We start from the raw sequence: 25,178 nt of genomic DNA, 5'->3' as shown, positions 1-25,178 counted from the left end.
GTTTGTGCTCCAGTGGATGATGAGAGTCAAACCTTAAGTAATGATCAGTATGTGTTGGTTTACGGTAAACACCAACAATCAAATGTCCCCCAGCATGCACACAACCAGTTCTCTGGCAGAATACCAATTAAAGTGTATACAAAGCACAGTAATTTGAATGGTTGGTGAAAAATAGAAGTATGTTAATCTCATCGATTTAGAACTTAATTTGATAAAGACATTTTGGTTTAAGTGTTTACATGATTTACAAAAATCAAATTCTGGCCTTAATCTGGTTAAAATCGAATTTCGGACTTGCATTCAAACACACTGACTGACATCATCACCAGTTCTGTTCCCTAATTTTTGTTCAGCGTCTGCTACATGTATGTTAGTTGAAGTTGGTCATGTATGGTAGCTCAGTATGGAGGATTCTTATCATCCCCCAATTCTGTCTCTCACATGCGAACCGGAGTGATCCTTTAATGCTCCGTGTGTGGGTTTTAATAATAATAATAATAAATCAATCTTATATAGTGCTTTTCTAACACTCAAAGTCTCTTTACAATAAACGGCGATGAAACAAGACGACATATAAACATAGCACAGACATACAGGGGTGGATGGGAAGGGGGGCTACTAGAGGGAGAAGCGGCAGCCACACTTGACTCCACCAGTACTCTCTGACTTAAGAAAAACAAAAAAACAGCACTGTAGACGTTGATTTTCTGTAGGGGTTTACTCCTGTAGCCTATTCCTCTCCCGAGGTATCCACTAGGCAGTGGCACTATTTAACCCATAGCTGGGGGGTGGTTCGTGGGCATCAGGGAATATCCACATACTGATGGGCCTGCGTACTGCACGTCTAGGGGCCAGACCTCCTCCGAGTCCCTCGTGGTTCAGCCAGGGTCCAAGGTGTATCCAGTTACCGTGTGTCGCCACGAAGAGGCGCTACATAGGGCTTGCTGTTGGAGAGGATGTACTGGCAGGGAGAGACTCACGTGCTCGGCTCTCCTGTTCGCATTTCTGCTAGCTAGCGGTGAAGGTTGAGAGTGACACGTGACAGCACAGAACACTACACCAACACACTACCCGGGGTCGGCAACCTATGGCAAACATGCCACCATTGGCACACGGCAGTGTAGTCATTGGCACGTGAGCAAGAGAATGAATTTTATTTTATTTTTTCTTAAGAAATGTTTAAGTGCCCTCGCAGCTGCATTGGCTGCGCGGCCTGTCAGTTTGATTGATGTCACGGCGTTTCGCTCACGGCCTGATGTCTCCCACTCGAACGTCAGAGTAGCCACATTTCAGCGGCCAATCAGGTAGCGCTTCTCTCTTGAATATTAATGAACCTTCCCCTGCCATCCTACATTTAGAAAATTCGCCTCCCGCTCATAGTGCAGTGCGGCGGTTCAAGATCGGTGATGGCGCTCTGGCAGCCCCGCTAGCTAAGAAAGCTAAAGGAGATGTTCAGCCTTTCCATCTCTCATGGACAAAGGAGTACGGTTTTGTTCCTCGGAAGGACCGTGCAGTGTGTGCTTTTTGTTTTGAAAACATTGTTTGCCAAACGTCAAGTGTTAAACGCCATTTCGAGACAAAGCATGAGAAAACTTTCAAAGATAGGGCAGACAAGGCAGAATCCATCAGACGTGCAGTGTCCAGTTATGGAAAGCAAGATAACCACCTTGAACTCTTTGCCGCTGGAACAGCTAAAAACTGAAGTGAGCTATCGCATTGCTCACTGTTTCGCTAAATGCGGAAAGCCGTTCACTGATGGTGATTATATCAAGGAGGCTTTTCTGTGTACCTCAGATGTTCTGTTTGACGGTCTACCAAACAAAGAAGCAATCAAGGCAAGAATACAGGACATTCCCATGTCAGCCAGAACCGTAGAGCGGCGCATCGAGGAGATGGCACATAATGTCAGGGAGCAGCAAACAGCTGTGTTGAAAGATGCGGTGGTGTTTAGCATAGCCCTTGACGAGAGCACTGATGTAAATGACATGCCACGTTTGGCAGTCATGGAAAGATATTGGGATGATATCGGCTGTAAGAGAGGAGCTCTGCTGCTTAAAGCCAATGTCTGACACAACAAAAGGTGAGGACATAGCCAAGGTGTTTATGGAACATTTTGAGGAGTGAGGAATTGACATCAGGAAGATCTTCACAGTGACAACAGAAGATGGCGCTCCTGCCATAGTCGGGAAACAGAGGGGAGCTGTCAGGTTAATCGAGGAAGAAGTTGGTCAGCCCATCATGAAACTCCACTGCATAATTCCCCAAGAAAACCTCTGTGCAAAGATGTCCAAATCAGATCTTACTGAGGTTGTGGCTACGGTGGTAAAGGTTGTTAACTTCATAGTTAAGAGATCTGCGCTGACACACCGACAGTCCCAGTCCCTGCTCGAGGAAATGGACTGCGCTTACAAGGATATCCCTCTCCACGCAGCGGTTAGGTGGCTAAGCTGCGGAAAGGTTTTGGTGCGGTTTGTCGGCTGCTTTGATGCCATCAAGGCCTTCCTGGCTGAAAAAGGCCGAGACTACCCCGAACTGGAGGATGAGAAGTGGGTTGTGAAACTTATGTTTCTTGCGGATATTACGGGACACCTCAACGAGCTCAAGGTGCAGGGCAAACTGTTTTGGGCATGTTCGAAACATGGACAGCTTTTGTCGGCAAGCTAGCACTCTTTTCAAGCGAAGTTGCTACCTCCACTTTCCGCTACTTCAGAGACGTAAGGGAGCTGTCCTCACAGCACAACATCAGCAGCAGTACTGCTGAACTAGGCGAATACATGCGCGAGCTTGAGTTGGAGTTCACAACACGATTTCAGGACTTTCAGAAGTATGGACCCATATTCCCTTTCTTGATCAAGCCCGACAGCTTTGATGGACTTGAGTGGGACTTATCTCTGATAGACTGGTTGGATACACAGGACATGGAAATGCAGCTGATTGAGCTCAAGAGTTCAACACTGTGGGTGACCAAGTTTGCAGATCTACGGAAACAACTAGAAACCACGTCAGTGCAACATGGCAGAACCTGCATACTCACCTGCTTGGCATCTGTACCGTGGGAGTTCAACTGTCTTTGCTGGCTTTGCTGACAGTCTTCGGATCAACATACCTCTGTGAGCAGGTATTCTCGCACATGAAGTACATGCTCAGCCCCTCCCACAGTCGTCTGACAACCGACCACTCTGAAGCATGTGTGTAACTTCAAGTGACCAACTACAATCCCGAGATAAAGGACCTCAGCAAAGCAAAGCAGGGCTAGGGATCACACTGACTGGTAGGCATGTTTATTTGTAGTAGCCTACACTTGGGTTTGCATGTAGGCTAGCTGTTCATCTCTTTTCCCCCCAACTCAGAGTGGATGTTCTCATGAGGATGGCAGCATTCTTGTATAGTAGCCTACTGGTATTTCTGTTTGTTACACTTGAATCTCCCTTTTTGCTCCCAATACACTTGATAAATTAGTGAATTGAAAGCAGTGTTTTGAAATGCTAGGTTGCCGTGATAATAGCTGCTGTTTTTTTGGAGGGGGGGTACGCATGCATTGTGAGTGAGTGGCAGACTTAAGTAAACAGTGAAACTTGCTCCTGTGTCAAACCTCTTCCTTACTTTCTGAAATGCATACATTTATTGCTGATGAATAAGATTAGTAAAAAAGGTCATTACAGTGGTCCTGATTGAGATCTTTAAAAACGGTTGATATGGCACACTAATTCACTGAACATTTCAAATTGGCACTTCATGTCAAAAAGGTTGCCGACCCCTGCACTAGACGCTTCATAACAACCCCACTTCTTACACAAGAATGTCACACACACACACACGCGCACAAACACACACACACACACATATATATGTATATGTATATGTATATTACAGTGTGGTGTAATGTCTTTTGTGTCCTTGACATGTGGTATCCTGCCCAGTCAAATTCCTTGTTTGTGTATGGTTACTTGTCTAACAAAAACAAACAAACAAACAAAACCAAAACACAGCAGTTGGAGTTTGAACTTCTCTCTCGTCCTTGGCAGCCTCCTCTGTCTGTGTGTCAAGCTGCTGCTGTATCTTTACAATATTCATATTCAAATGAGGCTGCAGCTAACGTAGCTTTGATACGAGTTCTGTCGTAGTCAAATCTTAAGTAAACATGGAATATTATTTTGTGCCACCATAATTCCTGTGTGTGTGTGTGTGTGTGTGTGTGTGTGTGTGTGTGTGTGTGTGTGTGTGTGTGTGTGTGTGTGTGTGTGTGTGTGTGTGTGTGTGTGTGTGTGTGTGTGTGTGTGTCTGCATCTGCTGAGTTAAGAGTCCCCCTCCGCCGCCTACTCTACTGATGGAGTCTGATTGATAGGTGCTGTCTGGCAGGGTTTTTACTGCTGAGACGACAGTCCTCCATCCCAGACAGGGACAGAGTGACTCCCTACATCCCTGTCTGGGGTGGAGACAGAAACAGAAGACTGCAGAAATAAAGAAAAACAGACCAAGATGTCAACAGGGAGGGTGGAAGAATCAGGATAAGAGAAAATTAAAACAAAAGATGGAAAAAAACACATCCACTTATTTTGCCCATCACTTGACACAAGAATACCCTTACTTAGATACCCTTGTTTAAAATGCCCCCTCAGTTTTTCTGCAGGTCATCTCTATTTCAGCTGCGCACACAGGGAAGGCTCATTTTTGCTATTTAACCTAATTTTAGATGCTAAGATTGTACTTAAGACTAAGATTTCACATGTTACACAAACCATATATATATATATATATATATATATATATATATATATATATATATATATATAGTGCTGCTTGAAAGTTTGTGAACCCTCCAGACATGGTCACTGTTTTTGTAAAAAACATTAAAATAAGCTTATTACACATACATCCAAATCCCAATTTGTAAAGCACACCTTCCAAATAATGGACACACACACAAAAAGAGATATATTTTCATTATTTAATTCAACAAAGGGTTTATTTCACAAAAACTGAAAATTTAACATGTGCAAAAGTATGTGAACCCTTGTATTAGTAGCTTGTGGCTCCTCCTTTTGCAGCCATTACTTCAACCAAACGTCTTCTGTAACCACTAACCAGTCTCTCGCATCTGCTTATGGGGTTTTTTGCCCACTCCTCCTTGCAGAACTCAGCCAGTTGAGAGAGGTTGGAGGGACATCTGGTATGTACCAACTTCTTCAGGTCTCGCCACAACATTTCAATTGGATTAAGGTCCGGACTTTGACTGGGCCTATCCAGAGTACGAATCCTCTTTCTCTGAAGCCATTCCTTGTAGTTTTGCTGGAATGCTTTGGGTAATTGTCTTGTTGCATAATCCATTTTCGTCCCAGCTTCAACTCCCTGACTGATGGCAGGAGATTCTGGTCAAGAATTTGTTGATATGCCGGAGAATTCATGGTTCCTTGGATAATATGGAGTCGTCCAGCTCCAGAAGCAGAAAAGCAGCCCCAGACCTTCACATTTCCACCACCATGCTTCACTGTTGGGAGGAGGTTCTTTTCTTCATATGCAGTGTTGGCTTTTCTCCAAACATGTTGGTTTTGATTGTGACCAAATAATTCTATCTTGGACTCGTCTGTCCAGAGAATGGACTTCCAGAAGGCCTCTGGTTTGTCCAAGTGCTCTCTGGCAAAGTTGAAACAGGCAGCTTTGTTCTTTTTTGAGAGCAGAGGCTTCCTTCTAGGAACCCTCCCATGAATGTCATGGCGATTCAATTTTCGTCTGATTGTAGACGCATGCACATTTGTCCCAGATGCTACCAGAGAGGTCTGCAACTTTCTAGAGGTGATGTATGGGTTGGCCTTTACCTGATTTATTATTTTTCTGGTGCTTCTTGGTGATAGTTTTGATGGGCGTCCACTTCTAGGCAGAGTTGCTGTCATGTTGAAGGCCCTCCATTTGTAAATTATTTGTCTTACAGTGGATGGATGGAGCTGGAATCTTTTGAAGAAGGTCTTATAGCCCTCCCCAGACTGATGGGCTATCACTACCCTCTTCTTCATGTCCTCGGATATCTCCTTTGCTCTCGGCATTGTTGATTTGTATGGGACCACAGTGGTTTGGTTGGTTTCCTCTCTCTTTTAATTAGTGCAGGCCAAACCCTTTCCCAAGGATGTCTCATTTCATTGGTCTGCTTAAATGATTAATTAAGCACCCAAATGTGTTTCACCCGAGTCTGTTACCTGCTTGACTTAACCAATGCAGCTGGGGGTTCACTTACTTTTGCACATACACTAATTCCATGTTTCATGTAGTTTTTGGGCTACTTAAACAAGTCCCACTAAACAAGTACATGCAACTGATAAACATATATCTGACATTTCATACATAAAAACTGGTGATGATAGGATAAGAAAATCATGGTAAAACAACAGAAAAATCTAAACTGCTCAAGGGGTTCACATACTTTCAAGCAGCACTGTATATACATCTTCTTCGGTAGTTCATCGAAAACGATGATGACTGAGATGTAGTTTAAGCTCGGCAAGCACGCCTGTGGGCCATTAGGCCCACATTAGAGGGACAATATCGTCCACATTTGTCACAGACGAATGTTGATCGAGCTCTCCTCACATCATGCCTTGCACAGTAGTTAAGACAGTCGGTGTCGTGCTCCCGCCGAACAGTTTCTCTGGACCTCAGAGCCAATTCCTAAGTGGTACACCGTGGTGCAGCGGCCTCGGTAGATAAAGAGGTTGCCCTGCAGTGATGGCTTACTTGTCAAGTGATGCCATCCATTGACCAACAGAGTGGTTCCTCTGCATGCCATCTGATGTTTGTGCCATTGGTCCGATAGGGCTCATGATCCTACTGGGCTCTTCTACCACAAACACCATTGGGCGCCCTGCTGCCAGCACCTTCTTGGGTTTGAATTCGGAGTTACCTTCTCCTAGCCTTTGCCTAAAGAGGCAAATCTACAAGGCAGTAGAAACAGATGCAGACAGTACCATCTACTGTCATAATAGTAGCAGCAAAGGTTGACCTGACTTGGATATATATATATATATATATATATATATATATATATATATATATATAGTGATATTTGAAACACACTGTCAACTGACAATACACAGTGGACCCACATGGAGACATGGACAGATGAGTTCATATACAGTATAGTTATCAGCAATGTGGCGGGAACTATCCATCCATCCATCCATTATCCAAACTGCTTCTCCTGCTCTCAGGGTCACGGGGATGCTGGAGCCTATCCCAGCAGTCATTGGGCGGCAGGTGGGGAGACACTCTGGACAGGCCGCCAGGCCATCACAGGGCCGACACACACACAAATTCACACCTAGGGACAATTTAGTATGGCTGATTCACCTGACCTACATGTCTTTGGACTGTGAGAGGAAACCGGAGCACCCGGAGGAAACCCACGCAAACACGGGGAGGACATACAAACTCCGTACAGAGGATGACCTGGGACGACCCCCAAGATTGGACTACCCCGGGGTTCAAACGCAGGACCTTCTTGCTGTGAGGTGACCGCGCTAACCACTGCGCCATTATGCTGACTGGAGGGAACTAATCAGAAGACAATGTTTTATCCATCACTCTTTTCAAGATATGCTTCTCCAAAGATATTGTTTCACAACTTTGGCTACTCACCACTTTTTCTTTCAACTACAGTCTGAAAGAACTGTTCATGCTCAACCAAAGCATCAAACAGGTGAGAGTTGCTGACTGTAAAGGCCTAATTAGGGACATTAAATACAATACGGGGTCAAGTCAAGTGAATTTTATTTGTGTAGCCCAATATCACAAATTACAAATTTGCCTCAGGGGGCTTTACAGCAACACAACATCCTGTCCTTAGACCCTCACATTGGATAAGGAACAACTCCCTAAAAAACCCTTGAACAGGGAGAAAAAATAGGAAGAAACCTCAGGGAGAGCAACAGAAGAGGGATCTCTCTCCCAAGACAGACAACATGCAATGGATGTTGTGTTTACACAATTTACACAATGCAACACTGAAAGAGGATAACAGAATTGTAATGGAATTATAACACATATGAAGAATATGATGGTGAGGATGCCAAGCAGTGTCCAGATGCCACAGGAACAGTCAAGGATCTGACCCACGTGACCACCATCACCATGTAGACCAGATAAGGACAGACTGCACATGCACACAGGGAAGACTCACATCACACCATTCACATACATAGGAGAAGAGACAAGAAACATATTAGTCATACATCAGAGCGAGATAAGGATATGACGTTGAAACAGGATTTGGATTTATAAAATATATTTTAAAAAAGTGATGAGAAAGATGCCAAGCAGTGTCCCAGTTGTGACCACCGTCACCATGAAGACCTGGGAAGGGGACAGGCTACACGTACACACGGGAGACTCACATCACACCATTCACATACGCAGAGGAAGAGAAAGGAGAAGACGTCGTTTAGAAAGAGAAAAGACATGTGAGAGAAGAGAACAGTTTGTAATAGTCAATAAGCTATACTCTCTCGTCGGCAATAAATTCTTTGAGAAAGAATCCGACCCGCCATGCAGTACAGATTGTGAAGTACTCAATTTAAAGGCAACTAATTGAAGGTTAAGGCAAAAAGATGAGTTTTAAGTTTGGATTTAAAGGACTCAACAGACTCTGATTGTCTGATGGCAGCAGGCAGGTTATTCCACAAGAAAGGGGCCTGATAGGAAAAGGCCCTGCCACCAGCTGACTTCTTTTTAACTTTGGGTACACACAGGAGCCCTGTATTTTGAGAGTGGAGGGCTCAAGATGGAATGTACGGTTTAAGGAGATCAGATAGATACGGTGGGGCAAGCCCATTTGGGATTTTATAAGTCAGCAGAACCACACGAAGTCTGATCTAACATAGATAGGAAGCCAATAAAGGGAAGCAAGAATTGGTCTAATGTGATAAAATTTTCTAGTTTTAGTTAGGATTCTAGCTGCAGCGTTTTGGACTATCTGAAGACTTTTGGTACTAGCATGTGGCAGACCTGAAAACAGAACATTACAGCAATCAAGTCTGGATGAAACAGATGCATGTAAGAGTCTCTACGTAGACAGGAAAGGCCGAATTTTCGCCATGTTACGTAAGTGAAAAAGGAAGTCTTGGTGATTTCTTTAATGTGCTTATCAAAGGAAAAGCTGGGATCAGACGTAACACCAAGACTTTTGGCTGCCAGACTTTGTGTAATCACAGATTTGTCGCTTTTTATTGTTACTTGATCAAATTGGTGTCTGTGTCTAGCAGGGCCAACGACCAGTATCTCAGTTTTATCTGAATTTAAAAGCAGAAAATTAAGTGACATCGCATTTTTCACAGAACCCAAGCAGGCCTCTAAATTAGTAATTTGATTACAATCATCAGCCCTTATAGGCACATACAGTTGAGTATCATCTGCATAGCAATGGAAATTTACTTCATGAATGCATATAGTAATTTGGCCAAGAGGTGAAATATAAAGAGAGAAAAGTAGAGGGCCAAAAACCGAACCCTGAGTTACACCATATTTATTTCTCCTGTCTGAGCCAAGCAGCCCTGTCCCACCTCCAACTTGTGCAAAACGCTGCAGCCAGGCTGCCAACCAATACCAATCTTAGATCCCACATCACACCAATCCTTGCATCCCTTCATTGGCTCCCAGTAAATTATGGATAGACTTCAAGATCCTGCTAATCACATATAAGTCCCTACATGGTCTTACCCCTTTATAAATTTCCGAACCTTTGCACCCTTACTCCGCCTCTAGGCCACTTAGATCTTCTGACCAGAGTCTGTTATTTACACCTCGCTCCTTCCACAAATCCAAGAGTGACTGTGCTTTTGCCGTAAGGGCCCCATCCCTCTGGAACAGCCCCCTCCCCCGTTAAATCAGCTGACTGACCAACTTGCCTTCCTTGTAATTCTTCTACTTTTCTGTATATAAGTGAATGTGTGTGTTGTTTAATTATTCTGTATCTGTATCTTGTGCAGCACTTTGTAATTTTGTCTTAAAAAGGTGCTATATAAATAAATCTTACTTACTTACTAATTACAGGCTTTGATACTTTTCACCTTCATTTATAACCAATGACTGATCAGCACTCTCAATTAACCCTTTCAAAGCCAGATTTGATGAATAAAAAAAAAAAACAGCTTAACAGCAAAAAGCCCGGAAATGAAGGTACAGGTGATGGGGGATATATGACATGCACAAGAGTTTGTTTCTGGGAGTGGTCCAGTCTAGCACCACCACTACCTCCATCTGTAAACCACCAGCCATATCCAATATAATAACAATGAGGAACCAGTTGCCTCATAGAAGCGCATCATGACAGCAGCTCGTATTAGGGGTCTTCCCCACTCAAGCCTGTATATTCATATGTGGGATGGAAACAGACGGCTTTCTGGTTACAGGTTCCTGTCTTGCTCTGTATCCGCATACATCTACATGTATCCCAGTCTGTGTGGGTTGATGGAAGGATGGTCGGATGGGTAGAACGTGTTGCTTCCTCTTTTACTCATCATGACTGGGCTGTTGATCTGGTCCGTTGTCCAGGGGATTTAGAGGAGTTTGTGAGTGGAGAGAGAGCGAGAGCGAGAGAGAGACCTATGTAGTTAAAACTCGGTTTGTGGGTTGCAAACTGATTATGCTTGCAGACAAAAGCAGATATGTAAACACATACAAAACATCCACAGACACACCCACATAAAAAAACATACAATGAAACATGCCCACCCATACAATGCATGCAAGCATTCACTCTTAACCCCCCCCCCATCTCTTTCTCTCTCGCTTTATCTTTATCCACTCACTCCAACACACAAACACTCAAAAATAAAAACCCTCTCTCTCCCTCTCTCTCTCTGTCCTCCTCATCCATCCATCATTCCCTTCACAGTGGCCTCCATTTGACTGGCAAATCAGCCAGTCAGCACAGCGTGTCACAGCGCAGCACAACAACAGAGGGGAGCGGGAGACACAAAGAGAGCGTGAAAGAGAGAGAGGGAGAGAGAGGGAGGGAGAGAGAAAGCAAGACAGAGTCAGAGAATACAACTTTGAGGGGAGCGGGAGAGACATGAAGTGAGATATAGTGAGGGAGAGTGAGAGACGCAAGAGTTTCTGGCTGGGACAACATCGCAGTCTGAAGGTCGACCCTTGGAGCAGAGAGCAAGACGGAGAGACCGAGAGAGACGGAGATGAGACTGCAGGGAGAGAGGAATGCAAGTTTCCCTCTGACGGAAGCTGACAGAGCTGCTGGTTTCTGAGCAGGAGGACGGTGATGCTGCAAGCTGTGGGCAGACAGACAGACATATAGACAGATAGCAGTTTGCCGTCTGTCTTTGCGTGTTACATAAGTGTATTTGTACATGCGTGAGTTGAGGCCTTATGACACGTTACTCTGTCTGCAGTTGGTCCTACTGAGTAAAGAGGGCTGAGAGTGAGTTTGTGAGTATTTGTGTGGAAGAGACATGGTAAAGCATGGGAGATGGGAACGGCCATGTGCAAACTCTCGGATAAACTTGGACAGCACGTGAAAAAGAAGTCACCAGGTAGGATCACTGGAATACATATGAAAGAAAACACACACGAGCATGCACATGGACACACACGGGTCCACACTTGCATACGCAGATCACACACACACACACACACACACACACACACACACACACACACACACACACACACACACACACACACAGATGCATCTCAGCCTGCATGTCCATACCTGGGTCATCTCAGTGTTCGCTTGCTGTGTGTTGTGAGGTCGCCGAAAACGGACGTGTGTATCTCTTAACTGTAGTTTGCTGAGAACAGAATACAGCTCTTCCTCTCTCTTCCTCTCTCGTTTGCTTTCACTCTCTCTCTTCCTCTCACTCTCTCACTCTTTCGCACTCTTTTGCTCTCTCGCGCTCTCACTCTTGCTCGCTCTCTCGCTCGCTGTTTCTGTCTCTCCTGCTCTCTTTCTCTCTCGTGCTCTCTTGCTCTCTCTCTCTTCTCATTCGCTCTTTCGCTCCCTCACTCTTTTGTTCTCTCTTGCTCTCTTGTACGCTCTCTCTTTCTCTTGCTCTCTTGCTCTCTGTCTCTCTCTGTCTCTCTCTCGCTCTCTCGCTCTGTCTCTTGCAGCCATTCCCACTCTTTAAGTGTGCTAATGGATCCTGGCCAGTAAAGCAATGGATTTAGAAAGAGAGAGAGCAGATGTGACAGAGGAGACGTCACAAGAGAGATGTGACAGAGAGGAGACATGGCAGAGAGGAGACGCGACAGAGAGGAGATGTGACAGAGAGGAGATGTGAAGAGAGGAGATGTGACAGAGAGGAGACACGACAGAGTGGAGATGTGACAGAGAGGAGGTGTGGGAGAGAGGAGGTGTGAAAGAGAGGAGATGTGACAGAGAGGACGTGGCAGAGAGGAGGTGTGAAAAAGAGGAGGTGTGGCAGAGAGGAGGTGTGACAGATTCTGTATCTCTGTCCCTGTGATATCAGTGTCAGCGTGCAAATTAGCTCCAGAGAACTTCATGGAGCATTTATTTTCCGATTTTATCAGCGACCGTTTACCTTTTGTTTGCATTTTCTTGAGCTATTTTTGTATGATTCTCAATCGGCTAGTATGTTTGAGGAAAAATATCTACTCTTTTTGATTGATTGATTCATTAATTGATTTTATTTCAAACATGTAAAGAAAAAAACTGATAAAAACAAAACAATAACATGAATTGAAATGAACAGGATGTGCCATTCCGGCCTATTGAGGTGTGGCAAAGAGGAGGTGTGACAGAGAGGAGGTGTGACAGAGAGGAGATGTGACAGAGAGGACATGTGACAGAGAGGAGGTGTGAAAGAGAGGAGGTGTGGAAGAGAGGAGATGTGACAGAGAGGAGATGTGGCAGAGAGGAGGTGTGAAAGAGAGGAGGTGTGACAGATTCTGTATCTCTATCCCTGTGATATCAGCATCAGCGTGCAAGTTAGCTCCAGAGAACTTCATGGAGCATTTATTTTCCGATTTTATCAGCGACCGTTTACCTTTTGTTGAGGAGATGTGGCAGAGAGGAGGTGTGACAGAGGAGATGTGGCAGAGAGGAGGTGTGAAAGAGAGGAGATGTGGCAGAGAGGAGATGTAGCAGAGAGGAGATGTGGCAGAGAAGAGGTGGCTGGAACACAAACTGAGCGTCAACTCAGTGACCTGTAACATCTCTACGTTTCTTGCATCATTTCTTTTTTTTTTGGCTTTGTTTCCCCTCTTGTTCTCCCCAATTGTACTTGGCCAATTACCCCACTCTGAGACGTCCAGGACGACGTAGCAGGTGGGACCAGCAGCGTCATAGTGGGGGGGGCTACCATGACCCAGAATGGGGGGGGGGCCCGGGAAGCCTGGAATTAAAAGTTGGTTTTGGTTTGCACATTTTTATTTCTAACTACCTAGTGTCATAACTTTAGTTAAAACTGTCTCCATACATCGGTCGAGGGAAAATAGTGGAGGCTCTCTCAGACCCCTCTCACCCCTGACAAAAGGTGCAAAATGGTTTAGTCCGTCCCTCACGAGCGTCCCTCAGTGCAGCTCATCCAGTCCTGTCACGAGTGACTGCTGATACAAGCACAGAGTCATGTCTTTCCCAAAGAAAGCAAAATCTGGGTTCCAGAAAAAAAGGGAAAGCAAAGGGAGAGAAGGCAAAATCAGGGATGTCGTCAGCATGTAAAAATGTCAGCATCAGTACGCTGAGATACATCAAAGTTTGAAGTGATACTATCAATTTTTTCAATCACTGTAAGATAGTGAAGTGAGGTTAAGATAGATTAGTGCACTGTGATAGTAAATAATATTCAGTATGCTAGAACTCAAAAAAGGTGATGCAAGAGAGACAAAAGAGGAAAGGGGCCCACAGAGACTGCTTATGTACAGGGCCCAGAATTTTGTGCTACACCCCTGCGTGGAAGGATCGCGCTATTCTCCTAGTTCCCCTCCCCCCCGAACAGGCGTCCCGACCGACCAGAGGAGGTGCTAGTGCAGCGACCAGGACATATACCTACATCCAGCTTCCCACCCGCAGACACGGCCAGTTGTGTGTGTTGGGACACCCGAGCAAGCCGGAGGTCTGGCGTCTATTCCTAACCCGTTGGTAGGCAGTACTGAACATCACATTCAGAACACTGGGTTCTGTGCATAGGGTGAAGGACGTCATTATGGAGGGGGATGAAACAATGGTCTCTTATGATGTTAAATCTCTCTTGACATGTGTTCCTGTTGATCAAGCAGTTTACAAAATGACCCCACCCTTAGCAACAGGACCACCCTTAACACACTTGGGTGTGCTATGGGTTCCCCAGTTTCACCTATAGTGGCCAACTTGTGTATGGAGGAAGTGGAAAAGAGGCTCTGATGTCCTATCCAGGGACACCACCTAGCCATTGGTTCAGATTTGTGGACGACACCTGGGTTAGAATTAAATCTCAGGGTGTAGCACATTTCACCCACCACATTAACTCTGTGGACACCACATCAAGTTCACCGGGTAGGATGTGGAACATGATAGGTTAGCCGCCTTACACTGTGAAATCTTGCTGTGAGCGCGGTCGCCTCACAGCAAGAAGGTCCTGGGTTCAAGCCCCGGGGTAGTCCAACCTTTGGGGTCATCCAGGGTCGTCCTCTGTGTGGAGTTTGCATGTTCTCCCCGTGTCTGCGTGGGTTTCCTCCGGGTGCTCCGGTTTCCTGCCACAGTCCAAAGACATGTAGGTCAGGTGAATGGGCCATACTACATTTTCCCTAGGTGTGTGTGTGTGTGTGTGTGTATTGGCACTGTGATGGACTGGCAGCCTGTACAGGGTGTCTCCCCACTTGCCGCCCAGTGGCTGCTGGGATAGGCTCCAGCATCCCGCGACCCCGGTTGGGATAAGCGGCTTGGATAATGGATGTATGGATGGGTCGAAAGTTGTCGATACACAACTCTCACTAGTACTTAAGTCAGTTTTATTTGGTCTAATTAGGGACATTAAATACAATACGGGGTCAAGTCAAGTCAGTTTTATTTGTATAGCCCAATATCACAAATTACAAATTTGCCTCAAAGGGCTTTACATGAACACAACATCCTGTCCTTAGACCCTCTCATCGGATAAGGAACAACTTCCTAAAAAAAACCTTTAACAGGGAGAAAAACTAGGAAGAAACCTCAGGGAGAGCAACAGAGGAGGGAGCTCTCTCCCAAGACAGACAACGTGCAATGGATGCTGTGTTTACACAATTACTTAAGAAAATAATTACTTAAGAATAGAAGATTAGAGACTAGTCTGTAGTTAGTAAGAGACCCTGGATCGAGGTGCGGTTTCTCAAGTAGAGGTTTGACCACAGCTGTCTTAAAACTGCTGGGAGCAGCGCCAGTAGTAAGTGATAAACTAACCATGTCTGGTATTGGAGGTCCCAGGAAAGGCCAGAGGTCTTGAATAAGTTTTGCTGGTATGGGGTCAAGTAGGCAAGTAATTGGTTTACAAGCTTAGTAAAAGTATCAAGAGAGAGTCTCAAAAGCTGTGATAACAGGGATTGTCAGTGACTCATTTCATAGATATGAATTTGGACAGGATCTGCAGGAGTACCAGGAGTTGTAGACCTAATTTTGTTTCTGATGTCATCAACCTTAATGCAGAGAAAGTCTAGAAACTCATGGGCCGTGAATGGTGACCAGCTAACCGACAGCTGCTTTTTAATGAATTTAGCTACGGTCTACTACTATTGCTACTTTTTGCTGCTACCGTTGGGGGGCGCCACAGCAGATCATCCATTTCCATCTCTACCTGTCCACCTTCCTCTGTCACACCAGTCACCTGCATGTCCTCCCTCACCACATCCATAAACCTCCTCTTTGGCCTTCCTCTTCTCCTCCTCCCTGGCAGCTCCATATTCAGCATCCTTCTCCCAATATACCCAGCATCTCTCCTCCACACACATCCAAACCATCTCAATCTTGCCTCTCTTGCTTTGTTTCCGAACCGTCCAACCTGAGCTGTCCCTCTAATATACTCGTTCCTAATCCTGTCCTTCTTCATCACTCCCAATGAAAATCTTATCATCTTCAACTCTGCCACCTCCACTTCCACCTCCTGTCTTTTCATCAGTGCCACTGTCTCCAAACCATATAACATAGGTGGTCTCACAACCATCTTGTAAACCTTCCCTTTAATTCTTGCTGGTACCCTTCTGTCACAAATCATTCCTGACACTCTCCTCCACCCACTCCACCCTGCCTGCAGTTTCTTCTTCACCTCTCTTCCGCACTGCCCACACTTTGAACAGTTGACCCCAAGTATTTAAACTCATCCACCTTCTTATGTCTCACTTAAGTCCTTCAAATTTGTTGTTTTATTATTAAAGTCTTCATTGATTCTTCCGCCAAGTGTCCTCCTGGATATAACTTTAGCACCTTGGCAAAGTCCCTGTACCAAGTCTATAAATTCTTTATGCTCAACAGTGGCCAACAGGTACATGCCTTTAGTGACAAAGGATGTGACAAGAGAGTCAAATTTATTTTGTGCCACTGGACCACATTCAAAGACAGTAGTTTGTTTGTATGAGGTCCTGTTTTTTGTTTTGTTTTGTTTTTTTGCTTTTCCCACTGGCAGATTTCTTTTTGTGGTGTCCAAATTCATTTATTTTGTCAGTGTGCCTTCGTTTCAAGTGGGCTATAAAATGTGATGTCGCTGCAAGAGAGCCACACACTATGGCCTTTTTGTTAGTGCACAGCTGACACTCAGCCTCCGTCTTTCCATTTGGGGTCTGCTTACTTCACTATTTGGAAATATTTCCCATCCAGCACTGCACATTTGAGCGTTGGTGTGGCTTCTTCTTCTGCAGATGTGGCAGATGTTGGGCCAGCCTGGCCAGGCTCTGATGGTTCATCACCTCCCATCCCCTGAGATGACTGACTTCTACCTAAAGAAAAAAAAATGTGTAAAGATACCATTAAATGGTTAGGCCTACCAGCTGCAACTTAAAATTAACAGCAATAAAAAAATAAAATAAAAAAACCCACTAACAACTCACATACTAGACACTAAAACACAGTCATTTATGTGTTACTTAAGTATTATCCAGGAATGGAGTCAATTCACTTTGAATTGTGTTAACTGTAATCTGTAATCCATATTGTAAAACGATTTGTACAAAAAGATGAAAACATTCAGCTTGAGAGTAAAGATCAGAATGAAAGATTTTTATTGGTACATGACTTGCTTTTTGAAAATCTGTGATGAGTTTTTTTTGTGGTTTTTTTTTGTGGTTTTTTTTACCTGAACATAACCTGACCATCCCCTGGCACAGCAAACACTGTAAAATATTATCCTTATCCTCAAGAGAACTATTTCCCTGACAACTATTAAGAATGGTCGGGGGCGTCTGGGTAGCCTACCAATACGAGGATTGCCGGTTCGAATCCCTGTGTTACCTCCGACTTCGTTGGGTGTCCCTACAGACGCAATTGACCGTGTCTGCAGAGGGGAAGCCGGATGTGGGTATGTGTCCTGGTCGCTGCACTAGCGCCTCCTCTGGTCGGTCGGGGCACCTGTTCGGGGTGGGAGGGGGAACTGGGGGAATAGCGTGATCCTCCCACACACTACGTCCCCCTGGTGAAACTCCTCACTGTCAGGTGAAAAGAAGCAGGTGGTGACTCCACATGTATTGGAGGAAATGTGATAGTCCGCAGCCCTCCCCGGATCGGCAGAGGGGGTGGAGCAGCGACCGGGACGGCTCAGAGAGCAGGGTGATTGGCCAGGTACAATTGGGGAGAAAAAAAAAAAGAATGGCCACTATAAAATGCCTAAATATACGTAGGTATGCTTGAAAATTTTGTTCTGAGTTACAGAAGTTGTTAACAATTAATCTCGATAATGAAGCTCCCCATATAATGACTAACCACGAGATGCCACTGTTCCAGGCTGCCTGAGCATGTCGGTGACAGTAGCTGGTATGCTAACTTTGCTAGCTAGTAATGTTAGTTGGTATGCTAACTTTACTAGCTAGTAAGTATGTTTACCAGTTCTAGAGCACATATGTTTGCTAATTTCTCTTTTCTTCTGTTGTATTTTAGAGTCATTCAGAAAGCTTGTCCTAGCATGCAGTATCTGATCATATGTTGATTATGTACCTTTATCTTAGGGGAAATTTGCTCCAAACACCAAAGCAGCTTCTTTCCTCAAGCTGCTGGTCACAAGGAACACAAATGAAATACGGTAGTTCACAACGAGTGCGTTGCTGGACCCGACAGGACATGTCACATGGTTCACTTGCATTTAGCCAAAGACTGTGATAAGAGATTGTTTTACAGTTTTTTCCCTACAGTTTAAACCTGGGATAAAATGACATATTAATTAATTTATTTTAAGTATTTCAAATACACAAATACAAGCTCTTGAAATATTTTCTTACAAATTACATCTTTTTTCTGTCCAACAAAATACAAAAAAAATACAAAAAATACAATATACTCAAAAGTAATTAAATGTATATTTTAAATAAATTGAACTGAAATACTGACCTGTGATGGCCTGGTGGCCTGTCCAGGGTGTCTCCCCACCTGGACAAGCTTCATACTATTAGTCTTTCCCAACATGCAGTGCTGTGGTTTAATTTGTTTCTTCACAATGGAAAGCAATGTTTGTTTTGTGAGGGTGTACGTCAGATTTGCTTACTAAGCAGAGAGGTGTCCCTCAAGGTTTTACTTTAGGACCATGTAATGAATGAAAGGTCACGTGTTTAACTTGACCTACTCACGGGTGTACGTGCAGTGCGTGTGACGTATACAGGAAGTTGGAAGCGCATGTTATGAAGGTTGTATGTCGGATGAACGCTAGTAAAAGCTACACAGTTAAGAACCTACGAAGTCGGCTCGTTCTTGAATTATTCTTATGTCAGTAAGACAAGGCGTCTACGGACATTACATGGTGTCAGAATAGTCTGTGTATCTGAACACGAGCGGTCATGCCGAAGTTTAATCCGCCGAGTGAATTCAAGTTTGACTGCCCCGTTGAATGGCCGGAGTGGAGAACGGTTTTCGCGCTTCAGGCTCGCGACAAAGCTGGATAAAGACGACGGGGAGATTCAAGTGAGTTCGCTGATTTATGCAATGGGCAGCGAGGCTGAAAAGATATTCAGCTCGTTTGACTTCGCGGCGGAGGATGATAAAGTGGACTATGATATCGTACTGAAAAGGTTCGACGACTACTTTATTCCCCGCCGTAACATCATACATGAGAGGGCGTGCTTCTATCAACGTAGCCAGCAGCCAGGAGAGACAGCGGAGATGTACATCCGGACATTGTATGAGCTGTCTGAACACTGTGAGTTTGGGGACAAGAGGGATGAACATATCAGAGATCGTCTGGTAGTGGGCATAAAAGATAAGGTGCTCTCCCGTCAGTTCCAGCTCACAGCGGACCTTACTCTGGTGAAAGTCATTGAACAAGTGCGCCAGGCGGAGGCAATAACAAAGCAGCTCAGCCTCCAAGCTAACCAACCAGAGGCCCTGCTGGCTAACGTCAATGTTGTCCGATGGCGGGACGAACGCCAAAACAAAAAGGGCGGACAGCGTCATGGTGGCGGCAGTCCGGCAACCAACAAAGTAGATGAATGCGGGAGGTGCGGCAAGACGCAGCACACCGATGAGCGGAAGTGTCCTGCAACGAACAGTAAGTGCAACAAGTGTCATAAAAAGGGACATTGGGAGCGTGTATGTCACTCTAAAGCGGTGAGAGAAGTCACTGAAGAGGTTAAACAGCTGTACTTTCTGGGAGAAGTTGGCAAAGAGAGCAGTCAGGAAGATTGGACTGTTAGTTTAACAATAAGTGATGTACCAATAACCTTTAAAATTGACACGGGGGCTGACGCTACTGTTATCAACCAAGGGACATTTAAAAAGCTGAAGCCAAACATAAAACTGGGACCTCCTGACACATGCTTCATAAGCCCAGGTGGAAACATCAGCTGCATAGGACAGTTTCAAGCCACAACCAACTACAAGGAGAAACAATACTCCTTTCCAGTGTATGTGATCAAGGGGAGAGGCAGCTGTCTGCTGAGTCGTCCAGAGGCAGTGGAGATGGGTCTAGTGAAGCGGATGAATGAGGTCAGTGGAGTTTTCGGCTCAAGTGGACTGCTGAAAACAGACCCAGTGAAAATAGCTCTGGTGGAGGGTGCCCAGCCATACGCGGTGCATACAGCCAGACGGATACCGCTGCCACTTGTACCACTGGTTAAGAAAGAACTGCAGCGCATGGAAAATGAGGGCATTATTGAAAAAGTGACTCAGCCCACAGAATGGTGCGCCGCTATGGTGCCGGTGCTGAAACCGAACAAGAAAGAGGTTCGCTGCTGCGCTGACCTCAGGAGGCTGAATCGAGCGGTGAAACGTGAGAAATACGTGCTGCCCACTATGGAGGAAATAATGCCAAGGCTCGCAGGGTCAAAGTTCTTCACAACGTTGGATGCAGCAAGTGGGTTTTACCAGATCCCCTTGCATGAAGACAGCAGGGGGCTCACCACTTTCATCACCCCATTTGGGAGGTATGCTTTCTGCCGCCTTCCATTTGGTATAACGAGTGCTCCACAGATTTTCCAGAGAAAGATGGCGGAAACTCTGACCGGGCTAGAGGGCACAGAGGTGTACATGGATGACATCCTTATACATGGAGAGACTGAGGAAATCCATGACCGGCGCCTAGCAGAGGCGCTGGGGGTCATTGAAACAGCAGGTCTCAAACTGAACCAAGCGAAATGCAAGTTCAAACAGAAACAAGTCCGCTTCCTTGGTCATATCATCAACGAGGCAGGCATCAGACCTGACCCGGACAAAGTGGCCGGAATAGAGAACTTTCCTCAGCCCCAGAACGTGACGGAACTCAAGAGGTTCCTCGGGATGGTGAACTATTTGGCAAAATACGTCCCAGAGCTGTCCACTGTAGGTCAGCCGCTTTATGGACTGCTTAAAGCAACGACAGAGTGGCTGTGGGGACCTGCACAGAACACAGCATTCCAAGACCTTAAAGCAGCACTCGCCACCGCCCCGGTACTCACCTTTTATGACGTCACTAAGGCTACGGTGGTGTCAGCAGATGCCAGCAGCTACGGGCTGGGGGGCGTTCTGCTCCAGCAGCACGGGGAACACTGGAAGCCCGTGGCCTACTGTTCTCGACGGCTGAGTGACGCAGAGACAAGGTACGCACAGATCGAGAAAGAGTGCTTAGCCAGCGTCTGGGCATGTGAAAGGTTCGAGAAGTACTTGTTTGGGCTTGACAATTTCAGACTTGTCACCGATCATAAACCACTAGTGCCTCTCATGAACAGCAAAGACTTGGATAATGTGCCCATTAGGTGCCAGAGACTGTTAATGAGGCTGATGCGTTTCAATGCAGTGGCTGAATACGCACCAGGCAAAACTTTAGCTGTGGCTGATGCACTCTCCAGAGGCCCAGAGCAGCGCTACGGAGATGGTGCTTCTCATGATGATGTTGCAGCGCACATTGATGCCATCGTGTGCCAGGTGCCTGCCACACCTCAAAGGATGCAGGAGATAAAACAGAGCACGGATGGGGATCTGCAGCTCCAGACAGTGTTGGGCTTCATCAGACATGGCTGGCCTGAGTATGTCGATACAGTGCCGGAGACAGTCAGAGACTTTTATCAGGTGAGAGGGGAGTTATCTGCGGTAGATGGTTTAGTCATCAGAGGCAGTCGTATCGTCATTCCCACAGAGATGAGGGAGGTGATCTTAGACAGAATACACGACGGGCACCAGGGGATAGTTAAGTGCAGAGAGAGAGCTAGCCAGTCAGTGTGGTGGCCCAAAATGACAGAGCACATTACAACAAAGATACAGCAATGTCAATTCTGCAGAGAACACAAGAACACACAGAGAAAAGAGCCTTTAATGTCAAGTGAGCTCCCATCCAGACCATGGCAGAAAGTTGGCATAGACCTGTGTGAGTACAAAAAGCAAAACTACTTGATAGTGTCTGACTATTATTCCAGGTTTTTGGAGATCCTAAATCTACCAACAACTACTAGCAGTCAGGTTGTAGCTAGGCTGAAGGCTACATTTGCACGTTTTGGTATCCCTGAAATTGTAGTTAGCGATAATGGGCCACAGCTAGTTTCAGAAGAGATGAGGAGGTTCAGTGAGGATTATGATTTCATCCATGTGACTTCAAGCCCACACTACCCCCAGAGTAATGGACAGGCAGAGAGGGCTGTTCAGATAGCCAAAAGCATATTAAGGCAGGAAGACCCTCTCCTCGCCCTGTTGACATACAGAGCTACACCCTCTTCTTCCACTGGAGCCAGTCCAGCGGAATTGCTCATGGGTAGGAGACTCAGAACCACCTTACCCACATTGCAGCATAACCTGAAACCGGCCTGGCCTAAAGAGGAACTGATCAAAACCGCTGACGCCGCAGCCAAATCGAGGCAGGCTTTCTACTACAACCGCAGGAACGGCGTGCGGACACTGCGCCCACTGAACTCGGGTGACGCAGTACTCACCAAACTTGATGGACAGAAAACATGGACAATGCCAGCAGTTGTTCACAGTCAGAGCTCCACTCCCAGATCCTACATAGTGGAGACAGCTCAAGGTGAACATTACAGAAGGAACAGGCGCCACCTGTTGGCCACACCCAAAACACTCACCTTTGTCAGCAGGGATCCTGACCATGTCACTCCAGGGGAGAATGGAAACACGGATGAGTCCCGAGCAGCAGAAATGCCAACTTCCACACCATATGTTACTCGCTCTGGCAGGGTGAGCAAGCCAGCAATCCGGATGGATTTGTGAGGCGTATGGACTTGTGTACTGTGGGGGATTTTTTATTTTTTTTTTTGTGAAAAGGGGGGTGATATACAGGTTAGAAAATCATCTTAGAGGGGGAGATGTAATGAATGAAAGGTCACGTGTTTAACTTGACCTACTCACGGGTGTACGTGCAGTGCGTGTGACGTATACAGGAAGTTGGAAGCGCATGTTATGAAGGTTGTATGTCGGATGAACGCTAGTAAAAGCTACACAGTTAAGAACCTACGAAGTCGGCTCGTTCTTGAATTATTCTTATGTCAGTAAGACAAGGCGTCTACGGACATTACAGACCACTTCTTTTCTCTGTTTTTATAAATGATCTCCAACTCTTTTTTTGTGATTGTTTTGCATAGCTATATGCAGATGATATTATTATATATACATCAAAAGCCTTATCACAAATTCAAGAAGCCCTGCAATCTGACTTTAATAGTCTACATACATATTTAGGTGCATGGATTGACTCTGAACGTACCTTTAAACCCCACATTGATCATGTCATGAAACAATTAAATTTTGGGTGTTGGTGTTCTGTAGTGTACAGTGCAGGCTTAGACCATTAGTTTGGGGTCAATAAGCAAAATTCGTATAGAATCATTTTTTTCCCCCACTGTTACAGGCTTCTATGTGTCAAGTGTAGTAAATCAAGCCATTTTGGTTTTATTTATGATATGTTACTCATGACTTTTGGTATTTGATTTTCATCTTTGGTAAAGCCTCCATTACCAATCCTCCATTTTAGCCTGGTATCGGCCCTATATCTGACACCAGTATGGGTTAATTCTGTTGGTGCATCCCTACCAGCAACCATTGGGCTTTTCATAGTACATTTTTCTTAAAGCCTTGTTAGTATAATTAATACTCAAGTGAGATAAGACTGATTGGTTTTGATTTTATTCACCATTGGGCAGGATTTGCATTTCGTCGTTCCTCATTTACAAGCTGGACTCTCCGTCAGAGACTGACAAAATTAAGATGACGTGAATTGGATGTGTAGTCTGTTTGAATTCTCCAGGTCATTTGCTTATAGGTTGGAAACCACAAACGCACCCATGTGCGTGCAGAGGCCTTTCCTTCCCCTTTCCCTTTTTTTCCTTTCCTTCCCTGCTTCTATTTCCTCTTCTCTCCTTCACTCTCCTCCCAGTGTGCCAGTGAAGGGGCCGAGTGTCACCGCCATCAATCATTCATTCAGTCGATGTCAGTGTCAGCCCCTCATTGCTCCTCTTCTCTCCTCCAGGTTGTAAGTACACGTGTCACGCGGCGTGTCGGGACCGAGTGGCATTGGACTGTCACCCTGCAGGACCCGCTTCGGTCAACAGCCCGCTCAGCCCCCACAGCCAGGACCAGCTCAACAACAACACACCGCTCCCCGTACGTACACACAACACACTCTGTGTTTTGTCACCTGTGTGTGTGTGTGTGTGTGTGTGTGTGTGTGTGTGTGTGTGTGTGTGTGTGTGTGTGTGTGTGTGTGTGTGTGTGTTTTAGTGTGGGTCACTGTGTGCATATGTCGACTTGACAGTTTTGTCTTTTGTCCAATAAACAGCATATGACAAGCTTTTGTGTGGAAATCTGGCATGCAGTATTAAGCAGCGTGGTGTCATTTGATGTGCTGTATTATTGTATTATGCTGAGTCTGCTGTGCACATTGATGTCTCTCTGCCTAGTTCAGTGATATACTCCATTATGCTTTCAGACATGTTGGCAACTGGCCATTGGTGTATGTGGTTCTGTAACTGAGCTTTTAAGGGAGAATACTCAGTTTCTTTAAGATAAGTGCGGTGGTTAAAGTTTCACAAGTGTGTGCCAGTTTATTAAATTCCAAATGTAAATTGAAAATTAAAAAAAAAAACCTCAGCTGTTCTCTTGATGAAGGCAGAAGTTGGTACTGGTCTCCTCGGTGTTTCTAGTGTGCACAGTAAATCCTTAAGGATCTTGTCAGCTTTACCAGAGGAAAATTAGCCTTCTACTTTTGATTCTATTAGAAAAAAGTCTTATTTGGGGAAGAACGGAGAAAAGAACAAAGGTGCTGATCAATGTGGGAAATATTTTGAGATACAACGTGTGATTTTAGAAGAAATTTGGGCTCTGTAAAACCGTTTAGCTTATTTCTGGAGGTCCGTTATCCTGCAAACTTGTTGTTTGGAGACAAATAATAAACTACTGGACTGACTGACATTAAACCAACAACATTTTGAGAGCTCGGTAGCCTACATTTGGAAGAATGAGCAAATGATCTAAATATTTTGGTGTACTCAGTTATGTCCAAGACAAGTATGTGGGGTCAAGGGTGAGATCTTATGTTCACCTTTACCTTGGAATTGGTGTCGCTATTGGGGTAGTCCAACCTTGGGGGTCGTCCCGGGTC

General features: G+C 45.3%; 1 protein-coding gene across 1 annotated transcript in view; it reads left to right on the top strand.

The window, feature by feature from the left end:
- Positions 1-25,178, top strand: part of rassf3 (Ras association domain family member 3) — a 196,142-nt gene that overhangs the window by 59,482 nt on the left and 111,482 nt on the right. Inside the window, exon 2 of the mRNA XM_056277177.1 lies at positions 24,048-24,181. Coding sequence (XP_056133152.1) covers positions 24,048-24,181 — 134 coding nt within the window. The remainder of the gene's footprint in view (positions 1-24,047; positions 24,182-25,178) is intronic.

This window comes from Lampris incognitus, chromosome 3, assembly GCF_029633865.1.
Source record: "Lampris incognitus isolate fLamInc1 chromosome 3, fLamInc1.hap2, whole genome shotgun sequence".
Lineage (NCBI taxonomy): Eukaryota > Metazoa > Chordata > Actinopteri > Lampriformes > Lampridae > Lampris > Lampris incognitus.
The sequence above is the reverse complement of the archived record's forward strand: the minus strand, read 5'-3'. Positions and strand labels throughout refer to the sequence as shown.